This window comes from Hyposmocoma kahamanoa, unplaced genomic scaffold (genome assembly GCF_003589595.1).
Source record: "Hyposmocoma kahamanoa isolate Upper Pololo Valley unplaced genomic scaffold, ASM358959v1 92, whole genome shotgun sequence".
NCBI classification, from domain to species: domain Eukaryota; kingdom Metazoa; phylum Arthropoda; class Insecta; order Lepidoptera; family Cosmopterigidae; genus Hyposmocoma; species Hyposmocoma kahamanoa.
In genome coordinates, this window is record NW_020654748.1 from 16857604 (window position 1) to 16871593 (window position 13990).

Sequence of the window (13990 nt, forward strand, 5' to 3'; positions counted from 1 at the left end):
ATATTCATTTTATTTTTTATGAAATTACTCCACTAGTTTGTTGTAATGATTACTATTAATGTTAATTATTACAATTACAACAAACTAGTATTACAATACAAAGATAGAACACAAAGAAAGAACCATTTTTCTTAGTGTTCGTTCTTTATATGAAATGAAATTATTTTTCCGGATTTAAATCGCGTATATTTGTTTTTTCAAACAAATTGACGTTTCGGGCCCTTTACAGGTACCAGGGTCACGGTTGACCATGCACGGTTCTTTATGTTAATAATTATATGAAAATTTATTGTTACGTTATGGAAGAGTTGAACGAGTTCATCAGCTCTTTCACATCATCACATAAGAGAACACTTCTTGTAAGAGAGTCCATGAAGTGTCTCACGCTCTAGTAGTACTCATTAAATTAAGAGAGATTAAAATGGCTTGGAATATGTTGTAATTTGTTTCTTTCTTGAGTCTGATATTTTATTATAAATTAATATACATGCATAAAGCGGGCTTTCTTTAAACATTTCTTATTTTTAACATTGCAATATCGTTCTCTATTGCCTTCTTAAATTTTATTATCATTCAACGTATTATTATTTCAGGGAGAAGCGAAGATTCGAGATTATGAAGCTCTTAAAGAAAATGATGAGCTTCTTGAGTGGTTACTCAATGAATTATTCAGAATCGGAAAACATCCCCATCCACACTCACGACAGGTGTGTATTTTTATGTTTTGAATTTTCTTTATTCCGTACACCTACACCTGTACGTGCGTTGAACCAATTTTGGTAAAAAATAGAATCAAGCTGAAAAAACTTATAAAATTAAATGAATTTGAATTTGTATAATTAATTTGATACGTACACACATATCATCACGCCTGTCTCCCACTGGCGTAGGCAGAGACTACGGATCTCCTCCTGGTATGCTCCTGACAAACCGCCTTCGTCTGCGATCAGTCTCTTCATATAAATGCCGTTGTTTATTCTTGGTAGTTTTAAACCGAAAAACATTTCCAATCTGATTGAGATATGTACTCGTACGCTGAAGTCTACTGCTCCCCACAGCATTAATTTGATTACTGTTTGTTTTAGGCAACCAGTATTTGGCTGCTAGCATTATTGAAGGACTGTCCTGAACGCGTACCTGTGAAGAATACGCTGCAGAATCTGCAAGACATGTTTATGGATTTCCTCTCTGAGAATAGTGGTAAGTGACAATTATAGGGTTTTTAAGTTTTCGAGATTGCTACATATTAGAAATGAAACTATTTTTTTCGGATATAAATTGTGCATATTTGCTTTTTCAAACAAACAAAAGACCGTTTCGTGCCCTTCAGTTTCCACGGTCATTTTTGACTAATAAGAGGTAATGATTTTAAATTGCTCGTTTTGATATGACTACAATCAATTTTTGTTCTAGAAATGTTTTGTACCTAAATATGAAATTATGTTATTCAAAAGGTGCAAAACAAAAGTTACTTGTAATATTTATTTTATTGAATATCATAATGTTTTTTCTACCATGGTATTCATACATTTTTTGTAAAAAAAACTCCTACTGGTTTGTTAATCCAAAAATATAACAAATAACAATTCTTACTAGACTCGAAGCAACGTCTGTTGCCTCATCGTGGCTGTATGGCCGTGCTGTTTTTAATTTTTCTTGTGTTTGCATTGACTTACAATTATATGGACGTCGGGTCCGCGCTAAAAAGTGTCCGAACTTATAGGGCGTTAAAATCGTATACAGAGCGTCATTCACGCTCTAGTCTTCGTTTGTTCGACTGACAGCGAAGCAAGCAAAATTAGACAGTACTGCGATGACATTACAATTTAAATTCAACGTTTTAGCTTTTTCATATTCCTTGACATGTCACTACGTTTAAATAGGTTGACTTGGGACATTTTTTTCGTGGTTTTTGTATAAGACCCGTCGTCCATTTATTTGTAAGTCAATGTGTGTTTGTTAGATTTTTGTGCCAATCATAATAACAAAAAGTTATTCGTGATGTACAATTAGCCACTGAAGTGGACAATATGGCCACAGGGATCGGGAGCACTTGCGCTTACGTAATACGAAATAACGGTTATCGATACAAAATCAACTGTCAAAATGAGATTAAGTGATGATCACTGAAGTCTCAGGGTCGTATTCTAGAACTCTACTCAATGCTCAAGTCAGGATTTGAGTATGGTTTAAAGGACTCGAAATCATACTCAAGTCCCTGCCATTAGGGTCGTATTTCCAGTGCTTGTGTTTCCAGTGCAATCCTGACTTGAGCATTGAATAGAGTTCTAGAATACGACCCAAGTTTCCCAGTTGGTAACTATGGATAGAAATTACTTATCTGCGTTTTTGACTTAAGGTAGTTGAGCACTTTGTTCGGTGATTATCATTTTAAGCTGTCAGTTGAGTTACAAAATGGGCCTGCTGGGATTTTTAAAAACACTGTTTAATTGTTTAACTGGGTGACGAAATACTTTCAAAGATTTCTCATAGATGGCGCTGCGGCTAAAAGTCGTTAAAAACCAGATACAAAGATCCAACAAACAAGCACATGGAAAAATTCGTGAGGTCCGCTTGTTCGTTCCGTGGCTTAGCTGTCAGGCACGGTTTTCTAGAAGACGTCGGTTCGAATCCGGCCGGATCGAAGGAATTTTTTCTAAGTGTTCGATCGTCGTATTAATAATTATAAGAAACTAGTGGAGTAATTTCACAAAAAATAATTGAATATGGTGGTGAAACATCCTGACATTGAATAAAACATTAAATTAAATAAAAAACATTATGTTTAATTTTAACAGAAATAGTACAAGACGTAGCAAGTAAAGGCCTCAGTCTCGTCTACCAGAACTCTGATGAGAGTCAAAAGCAAGCGTTAGTGGCCCAGATCATAGATCAGTTGACAAGCGGTAAGCGTGCTGTCGCACAGGTCACTGAGGACACTAAGATATTCGAAGAGGGACAGCTGGGAAATGCTCCTACTGGGTGAGATTTATTTTGATTTATAAATATGGTAAAGCAACATCAAAGCCTGATATCTGCATCAGTGACAAACGGTAGAAAATGTCGCCGTAAGTTGTCCCGACGTAAAACAATGTAACAAAATCGTTTAAAATTGTTGTTTTATATTGTACAGGGTCAAGAACATGCCAAACTTGACACATACGATGTAAATTCTACTTCACAAAGTTGAATTATATACAATCGTGGCCATAAAGGCACCAACAGGCGTAACTTAAAATTTTTACTATAACGAATTCTATACATCACAACATGAACATGAAATTCTGAATCGAACTGGTTTACCTCTTAACTGAGTCGGTTCCTGAGTTAGCTTCGCGGGAGGGAGCCGCGACGTGAGAGCTTAGGGTGAGACCAGACGAGTATAATCTTTTGAGTTGTGAGTCGCGTTTTTTTGAATCGCTTAATTTGCGCTGCATTCGGTTTTATATTAAAGTCCCATTTTGCTACACGACGACGCAAAATAAGTTGTCTGCTGACTGCCCAAAATTAGTTGTCTGCCGATTACGACTGAAATTTTGTCGCACTGTGTATCGTGCTTGTGCGGGTGAAGAGAGGGGTGATGGTAACATTTATTGGCATGTGGAAGTATTTTAGTATTTTACAAACGCTTAAAAGTAATTGAATAAAGTACGTTCGTCTGGCGCCCTGAACCAATTTCAGTCGAACATGAACTACGATACTCTAAAAACACCACTCACAAAATTAGGTTCGTCTGGCCTCGCCCGTAGTCAGTCGTTCGCTTAGCTGGCGTCACGTATTTTTTTAAATTTAAAGTCTCTTTGAGTCAAATGTACACTATATTTGCAGTGTATGAGTCTTCCGATTAAGAACCAAACTAAACAAGTTGTTTATAATGTTTACAAATACCCTTCTCGTCACTTCTTTTGCAACGCGTAGCTATATCAGGAACCGACTCAGTTAAGCTGCATGCCCGTATGTCCATCCATTTGTGCTAATAGGGTTTATACATTGAGTATATAACCAGAAACAAAGGCGAAATGTCATTTAATTTGTTTGAAAACTATTCTGCCATATCATTACTGTGACAACTGCGCTCCGATTGGCCAGCCTGAATTCGAAACAATTGACGGGTGTTGTCAATTGTTTCACTTCAAATTGACCAGTTGAAAACTTGAGCTTTGCTATAATGGACGAAAATTGCAAAATTACGTATTTAATATTTGATTACCGATGAAATTTGATTCCGTTTGTTTTGTAATTAGATGTTTTGCTGTTTTTCCCACACCACCGAATAGAACAGCACGGCATTGTTAGAGATATTATGTTTATTACAATAAATACAGAATATTGTTTGGAATATACGGAGACGTACACACAGGTCAGTAGTTGGCCTGTCTATATTTCAGTGCAAACGAGAGTTGATATTTATAAGAGCCGTATCGCTAATGTGTTACCAGGAATGTATGGCCCTTATTTCGTCTCTATTTCTGGTTATATACTCGATGGGTTGATAACATATGCGAAACAAATTAAAATTTCTTTAAGTTATTAATTTTATATTGATTTTATTGAAAAGATGTATTAACAATTATGTTCGATATGTGGGTTCGATCTTTATATTAAGAAATATTCATTGTATTTTTTACAGTGGCAACCTATCAACATATAAAGAGCTATGCTCTTTGGCTTCAGATCTGAACCAACCGGATCTATTGTACAAGTTCATGCACTTAGCTCATCACAATTCGCTTTGGAATTCTAAGAAAGGTTATTTTTATTATATTTTATTTATATTTAGTTATTATAATTGTTCTTCATAATAATTTAACGACGTTCTCGGTTATTAAACTGAGCGGTTTTGGAGGTCATTTGTGCGGTGTGCTTTTTGAACTTCAGGGAACTATATTCGATTCCAGAAGATATTATTTGTTTATTTATTATATGGACAACAAAACATACTATATTTGTCAACTTTATGTCTCAGGGTGACGGGTGCTTTGGCAATATCTCTCAGTTCTATATTCAATTAAAGCTCTGTGTGTTAGTGCAGCTGTTATGAGTACGCTTATTGCTTTCCACCAGGCGCACAACTTGTTCATCCCGTCATTTGAATTTTTTTTATTTTGATTATAAATAAATAGTCACACACTCATAGCCCCGTACTAGGAAAACCGTGTATCGTGGGTGCCATGGACACACACATAGACAACCACAAACTACACCCAAACTCACGGTGGAAATAAATGAGGCCATTCAAATTTTTCTCTCAGCCCGGTAATCGAACCCGGGTCCACTGCGTGGCAGACTAGCATGGTAGCTGTTCGGCCCACGGAGTCAATTAAATATTATAAAAAAAATATCTTCACGCTACACTCTCCGTTTACAGCTATGTGAAACCAATTCGCGCAGCGTACATACAGTCACCCATCATACGTACTGGTACATACGTTTATCAGTCACCCACTGGGAAGAGACCAAGATTGACGTTCGTTTTCTACGCTCTTGGCAAACCTATTTCAACTCCACTCATCATACATGCCCGTTTATTCTTGATACTTATATTCTGGTCTATTAAGGATAACCCCAATCGAATCGGGACATGAACGTTGAGGTTTATCTCCCCAGCGTTCCATCCAGTCGCTCTATAAAGTGCTGTCAATGTAGATGTTAGTAGTAACATCTATCCTTTTTACATGACCAATCCACTTATCGATTTACTATATTTTATAACAATATTTTATTTATTATTCACTCAGTAAATATGAAAAATACATGAAAAATTTGAAAAAGATATTTTTTAATGTAGTCATTAATTTTCTGCAACTGTAGTGTTTGAACCTTTGTACTAAACATCGGAAATTTTACTCATATTCTATTTTATTTACAGGTGCAGCCTTCGGTTTCCACTCAATAGCTTTGCAAGCTGGAGTTCAATTGTCTGAACATTTACCTAAAATAGTGCCACGTCTGTACCGATACCGGTTCGACCCTACGCCTCGTATACAAAACTCAATGGCTAGCATCTGGCATGCTTTAGTGTCCAACACACAGGCGACTGTAAGTTGCACTAATAGTATTATTTACATAATTTGTTGAAGTTACAGTACTCAAGTTACATTTTGTATCGTAAGCAAAAAGTTATGACAGTAACATATTTAAGTAATTGATAGATTCAGGCGTTACTTTGCAGAAGTCTATGTTAATAAAAATGAAAGTAAATTAATTTGCTACTCCCCGAACCTCAATTTCTTCGGCCGAGTGTCGAGCAAATAAGAGCACCTGATGATACCTCGTGGAGAGACGAAACATGTGTCGGGTGTATTTTTGGTAGTGGTGTCGTAATTGCGCTTGTGTTACTTATTTTGTTAATTTTATGCGGAGGGAGGGTGGGAAAATTAACTGCATGAAAAAATATTCAACACAAGCGCAGGTATTTAACCTTAACTGGGTTCATGAATAGCAATTAAAAAAAAATTAATTTACTTCCATTTTTTTTTGTAACATATTTATTTCTTATGAGTTTACAACGATAAAATTGTCACTCTGGCTATAAATAATTGTAAACAAAATTCATTTATTGAATATTAGGATTTTTTGTGAACATATGCCACTCGTTTGTTATTATTACCGATGCAAAGATCGTATTATTACTGATGCAAAGATCGAACACAAAGAAGAAATCCTTTGATCTAACTGGACTTGAATCAGTATCTGTCGCCAGTATTGTATTTATATTACTTTAAATTGTTATTTCTTGTGACTTCTAGGGGGATGCTGTACTATTTGACATATGTATTAAAACAGTTATGATCGAGGCACAATACACAAAGTCTGTAATTCATATAATGAATTATGTGCACTGAATTACACAAGCACAGTAAAATAAGTTCACATAATATAAATTGTCGTCCGTCATGTGTATATTACGGATTTATATTATTTTCATCCTTTAACGTCAACGTTTAAAATTTTAGGTGCACAAATATCACAAACAAATCTTAGACGATCTAGTCGCGAATCTCACGTCCAACCAATGGCGAGTGAGGATGTCGTGCTGCAACGCCCTCGCTGACTTGCTACGGTAATATTTTGAATAATAACTACCCTACTGTATCAACTCACGTGTACGTCCTAGGGTTACAAGCTATGGACACGGGTGCGGGCACGGGTACGAGCATTACACCATAATCGAGGATGGTCTCCCAATGAGGCTTGAACTCGTCATAACGTCGCGTCGTCCTGATTGATATTTAAAATTACCTAGATACGAATCAAAAAGTGCATCGCACATTATACAGCACTGAATGAGAAAAATCAGCGAATGAGAAGAATGCGCCAATTCATTACATAGAGCATTTTTCTCTAGCATTCTCTTATACGTTGAACATTACTTTACATTAGAAGTGAAAACCACGTGATTGGTTTTGGTGACTTTCAGAAAAATAAACTATACAGGTTGCAACATAAAGGTTGATCATATTTGAGCTGGTACTCATGATTCGAAACAACTTTAGATGGAAAAAAATATGTCTCTAAATATAAATTCGGTTCATTATACAGGCTGTATATTTGAAAGTGGGTCATACTTATAGAGTGCGTTATATTCCTGATTCTCAACCCAAAGAAATAATAAACTAATGAACTTAAACTTTACAAAAAATATTTTTTTATTTTTTTTATCGACTACTACTTGAGCACAACATTAGTTATCAAAATCTATGCACATCACTATTATTGCTCCGACGCAGCGGCGAAAAGCAAAGCACAGGTCGGGGGTGAGGACGCGGACGCATACGCGAAATTGCTCAGTCCACGCGCGACCTTGATCTAATGAAGACACGTAAATTATTTGTCCTTCCGCTCGCCCGATGGCCGCAAAATGGGTATTTATTCTAACGTGGAATTGACTGAGATGGTGCGACTTTACGCAATAAGTGGTGATAGTGTGAGGCAAGCTATTGAAATGTTCCCAAATCGGAGTTTACGCGAAGGAGGTGAACAGTGTCGAAGCGTTGCGTGAGAGGATTATCTCAGCATTTTATACTGTGAGACAAAATGTGTTTGTGTTGTACAATTTCAAACAAAATTTACTATGCCGTGCTAGACTATGCATTGTGGAAAACGGTGGACATTTTGAACACTTGCTCCGTACCACGTAAGTGTAAATAAACTGTAAATAACTAAACAATCAATCATTGTAATTAATTTGATTTCACATTTTTAACTACGCCAAAAACCTCAATTCTTATTAAATGATAACTACTTACTAAATCATAAACTTATATTTTTTAGTACGTAAAACATTTCGATGATAGTTCAAGTAAAAAACAATTAACATAAGCTAAAACGTAAATGTGAAATCATTGTTATTGTTGCTGTCTCACTCGGCGCTCGCTTGGTAGCATTCCCATTGCACTCGAAATCAAGCGTAAAGGGAATCGGTTTATTCCTATCTACACTTCAAAACACATTTGTTGATTTATTTTTTGTTCTATCCCATATCCTAATTTTATTTTAGTCTATGTTAAGTTGTAACATGATTTACTATGACATGTATGAATATGTCTCACTTTCAAATATACAGCCTGTTTAAATTTCCGATCGACGGGTAGTATTTCTTTCGCCCTATATATGTACGTACTCAAACCGTCTTTATTTGGTAGCAAATTACGCTTGAAATCTTTACATTGATTAAACTCTACTACTCACTCATATAGTTCATTTGCCTGAGAAGAATGGAGTAAGAAACTCTAGGGGTTGCTCTACATTTATCATTTACAATATTTATTTTAAACATTATATCATACTAAGTAGGATGCGCTTTATAAGAAGGAATAAAGTAACCGTAATGTATGTGGTATAAAGTGGCTATGATGCTTTCAGAGGAGCTCAGAGCCTCCACGATTCCATCGAGCAGTTGCCCACAATATGGTTGCAGCTGTTCAGAGTGATGGATGATGTGCATGAAGGGACCAGGCAGGCCGCGACTTCTACAGCTAATGTTCTTTCTAAGGTACGCGTAACTACACACTGAAACACATTATTAGTTATAGGTACAAAAAATTCATGAACTCAAAATAAACTTTTTTTCTTCTATAACCCAAGTGATGGAACGAAAAAGTTGTGTCCATGGTGGTAAGCGACACGCCTGTACATAACAGTTGTAGTGTCACTCAAAGCTTTAAATCAAAAAGATCTGAGTAGCATTGCCACAGTGCCTGTCACCCTGAGGTATAAGTTGATTAGTCTCATGTGCCTGTGATGTCTCCAGTACCCTTCAAAATCGGGATGTAGACATACTCACATTACTGCTTGGCTGCAGAGATAGGTTAGGTGGCAGTACTTCCTTGGAGAAACTCTTTCACAAGGAACTCTTCTAAAAGACATAAGTTCTGATACGTATAATTACCGACTTTTTTTTCGGTAGCATTGATAACTTTTATTAGTATATTATACAGTCGATGGTCTAAGATATTGAAAATCTTCCTAGGCATACAACAGAAAAAAATGTATTTAGGTAATGTAATTAAAGATCAAGTTGGCTTAAAAAGTTTCCTATAACGTCATTCACTAATGATCCAATAAGGAAGTAGTTCCAAAGTGAAGTTTACGGCTGGTTAAGTGTTAGTTTTATAATAGTCGGTTATAAGGGGTCAAGTATCTTAGGGCATTTACTGTAATATTGTACGTATATTTATATGTATTTTGTATTCATTTTCTCAACAACGATTATCTCTTTTCGGCTAATGTTGTTAGAGTCCTCAGAACGAAAGACAAAAGTTTTTACGCGAAATGGAGATCTCTTATTGGATGAGTTTTGTATTTTGACAGTTAACATAGCGTTATAATAACAACGTCCATACATTGTTATCAAAGTAAATAATTTACTCTCTATAACGTTTTAACTTCCATGTAAGATGGTGACATTCATATGGGAGTTAAAAAACACTATTTTACATAATCATTTTTATTTTTAGCTGTGCATCCGAGCCGCTGATGTGAACCAAGGTAAAGATGGCAAGGAAATCGTTTCTGTCATTTTACCCGTTTTACTGGAAACAGGAATTACTAATGTTGTCAAAGAAGTGAGGAGCGTTAGGTACGTTCATGAAGTGTTAGCATTTCCTTTGATTTTTGTTGCAACTCTAAATAACAATGTAATATACAATTTTTTTTTTAATTATTAGAGAGCTTATTCTCAGGAGAATATGCCACTCTCATAGGGACATCACAACGTAATTTTTAACAAATCAAATACAATACACACAATTTATTACATAGTTACTAATTATCTACATTTTATACATTTTTGTACCTAGTAGTGGTTACCTATCAGTACTCCGAAATGACATTTTCCAGAAATAACGTTTCGTCGAAATTTCATAACCTCGAAAGTAATTTTGAGAGAAAAATGTTTTTTCTTTTAACTTTTTTTTTTTTTAATCGTGTCTTTGCGATAAACATTCAACATATCCTGAAAGGACGACTGTTTCGTTATGATTCGGTTTTCGTGTAATGAAAATTCGAACAAACGTAATTTCCGACAAAAACATTTTCGACTTTGTGATAGGTTAGCCCGTGGAATACATCGCTCTGGCTACTTTGGTTGTAGGGTTGGCAAGTATTCTGTTACATAACCCACATTTAGTACTGGCTACTCGAATTTAACACCAATGCTATACGAAATAAATTTCTAAATCGTTTTAAGTAAGTTATTTTGTTTTATAGAACGCACGATTAGCACGACACTACGTATATGCGTCGCCTAATATTACATTTAATTGCACATACCCACGTAGTACTTGCAAGATGAAATTGAATATTGAATTGAAGGAACTATGTAAATTATATATATAGAACGCAACTGCGGAAGTTTTGCACGCTTTTTCATATCAGTTTCCGTTACTGATTCCGCAACTTTTATAACTGACCTTTATTAGAAAGGCACGCGACTGGCGGTGGGGCGCACATTCATTAGCAGTTTTGTATTAAACATAATAATGAAACAAGGAACACGTCCTGTATACATATAACTATTTCATAGAGATCTTAATACTATTTACACTTTCGCTTTCTTTTATTTACTTATGACATCAATTTCCGTTATGGCAATTCCGTTATATCACTAGTTTACACTATTTTCACATATTTTGCACGCGTTGTCGGTGGACCAATGATTAGCACTGCGGGTGCAAGGTCCTGGGTTCTATTCTCGGAAGTCCAATTTTGTAAACAAAATAAATTGGTCCTAGCAGTGTTCTGGTTCGTACCACAGAGTTAATTTCATTGCTTTGGCACATTAAATAACAACAACAATAACAACGCACTTATAGCCTCGCACTAGGGAAATCCTGGAAAGGGAAACACACGATAGCGGGCACCATTGACACACATATAGACAACCACAAATTATACCCAAACTCACGAGATAAATAAATATAGGCCACACAAATGTTTCTTTCGGTCTGGGAATCGAACTCCGGACCTAACAACAACCGAGCCAAAAATTTTATTAATTTAAATAATTTAGAAAATAAAATGCCTTAACTTGAAACCTAATAATTGATGTGACTGTCCGTGACATTGTTATTAATTTTATTCCAGTCTTCAAACTGTATCGAAGATGGTATCATCTGCCGGTGAAAGTCTAAAACCATTCCTGCCGAAATTGATCCCCGCCCTAGTAGGCGCAGCGGGCGAGCTCGAGTCAGCTAAACTATCGTACCTTAGTACCGCGTTGACTGACACCGGGACTCGTGAGATGTTGGATGATTTAAGAGCTAATGCTACCAGGCAACACTATACTACTGATACTGTTGTTAAGGTAAGTTTTAGCCGACTTCAAGGAGACGTTTCCCAATTCGATTGTATTTTTCTTTTGTATGTTATGCGATTACTCCGACATTTGTGAATCGATTTCGATGATTCTTTTTTGTTGGAAAGTGTTTTTTTTTTCTTATAATAATACCAAGTAATGGGACGAACACGTTGTGCTCCTGATGGTAAGCTACACACCTGCCCATAACAATTGTAGTGCCACTCAGACCTTTAAATCGCAAAGATCTGAGGGGCACTGCCACTGCGCCCGTCACCCTGAGACATAAATTGACAAGTCTCATGTGCCTGTAATTTCACCAGCACCCTTACCCTCTAAATCGGAACGTGGCGGCAGAAATATATAAGTGGCAGTACTCTTTTATAAGGAGCTCTACTGCTGCTATGACGGTTAAGGTAGCGGTTGTTGACCAGTCTCAAATTTCCACCCAGTATAATACATGCTCCATTACTTGACCTCGTCGTCACTTTCCGTCAGGTGAAATTGACGTCAAATGCGCATTTATTTAATCCATTAAAAAATCCTTTGATCAACAGTGTATGCCGTTTGTGGACATAGAAGTAATGAAGGAAATGCTACCAAAAATGCTGGAGCTCACTAAGTCTCCACAACTCGGCACTAAAGTCGCGTGTTCACACTTCATTATACTGGCCGCGCATTACTTGAGAGCAGACTTGGAGCCTGTAGCGGGGAAAATTATGACCAACTTACTGAACGGCACTTTTGACAGGAACTCTACCGTAAGAAAGAACTATGCTGAAGCGCTTGGACAAGTTTCTGCTTATGCTAAGGTTAGTTATAAAATCTAAGTTTGTCTGAATGATTTTCGACACATATAAATTCAACTCTATCCAGCTTAAAGAGTCCGCTGATTTTATAGTCTGTCTTTTTTGAAGACGGCGTAAAATGAAAGTTCAGCTAGTGATTGCAGTCGATAAATATTCATCGACTATCGACTGAATATTGGTCCCGCTTATGGAATAAATAGCCGAACTAGTTTCATTTGAATCATCATCGACCCATTATTCATCCAATTACTGAGCACAACTTTATTTGAATTGTCAATTTTTGTAAGTTCATATATACATATACTGCATCTAGAACTATGTTTATGAAAAATATAAAGAGGAGACATATTTTAAAGATTTTCATTTTAATTCGATATAGATAGTCAAATTCGGTTATTCTTGTTAAAATGTGTACGAATAAAAATTGATCTCGATACTAGTAGGCCGGCTGTCAAAATAAGAATAAACAAGGCAATAACGCATTTACTAATTTTTTAATGAAGAAAAAGTCATTTTCTAATGAAGAAAAAGTCATTTTCTAATGAAGAAAAAGTAATTTTCTAATGATTATTATATATTGTCGTAACATTCACAATTCTGTCATTTTTGACAAAATTTTATCTTTCACAATCTATTGATAAAACTGTCGACAACAACTACATAACTATTTAAAATTTTGTGAAACCCTACAAATGTCATTTTACTCTGTCTTTAAAAAAAAACAAACTATAGTACATTATGTGACGGTGCAAAGTGCAGCTGCTCGCAACTCGATGATATTAACGCCTATTTTAGTGCATTATAGAAATAATATTTATGATGTTAGTATACCGATGGAGGTCATCTTGTGGTACAGTGGGCTACTGCATCAAATATTTTGTATGAGCCCCCTAGCGCATGCAAAAAGAACTAACATTTTCTATACAATTATTTCAAAACACAGAGTGTATCATAAAGTTAAAATAATAATTATAAATTTGCGAAAAGAATTTACTTCTACTTTTACTCCATACAAAAAAATGTGGTAGTTAATTAGACATTTGTGTGGTGAACCAGTATTTTATGCGAATTATTTTTTTTTACTAATATTTGTTATCATCAATACAATCACCGACAAAATAAAGGTGGACTCGTTTTGTTACTTTCCGTTTATTAAAAAGCATTTTTCATCTTCAGCCGCAATCAGCAGAAAAACTGATGAAAAAGCTGATAAGTCTGTACGAGACAAAAGAAGACGATATATCGCGATCGGCCATCGCACTCGTGCTCAAGGCCGTGGCCAAAGCCAAGATTGAACATATTAAAGACAATGAGAATATACTTGCACCTGTCGTGTTTTTGGCTATGCACGCTCCTAAGGACGACGGTGAGTTTTTTTTACAAG

General features: G+C 35.8%; 1 protein-coding gene across 1 annotated transcript in view; it reads left to right on the plus strand.

The window, feature by feature from the left end:
* The window catches only part of LOC113236772 (proteasome-associated protein ECM29 homolog), a 54562-nt gene that overhangs the window by 33576 nt on the left and 6996 nt on the right, over positions 1 to 13990 (plus strand). The window contains exons 20-30 of the mRNA XM_026472939.1: positions 594 to 707; positions 1086 to 1200; positions 2799 to 2982; positions 4631 to 4749; positions 5870 to 6039; positions 6957 to 7063; positions 8866 to 8995; positions 9960 to 10081; positions 11587 to 11806; positions 12355 to 12609; positions 13783 to 13972. Coding sequence (XP_026328724.1) covers positions 594 to 707; positions 1086 to 1200; positions 2799 to 2982; positions 4631 to 4749; positions 5870 to 6039; positions 6957 to 7063; positions 8866 to 8995; positions 9960 to 10081; positions 11587 to 11806; positions 12355 to 12609; positions 13783 to 13972 — 1726 coding nt within the window. The remainder of the gene's footprint in view (positions 1 to 593; positions 708 to 1085; positions 1201 to 2798; positions 2983 to 4630; positions 4750 to 5869; positions 6040 to 6956; positions 7064 to 8865; positions 8996 to 9959; positions 10082 to 11586; positions 11807 to 12354; positions 12610 to 13782; positions 13973 to 13990) is intronic.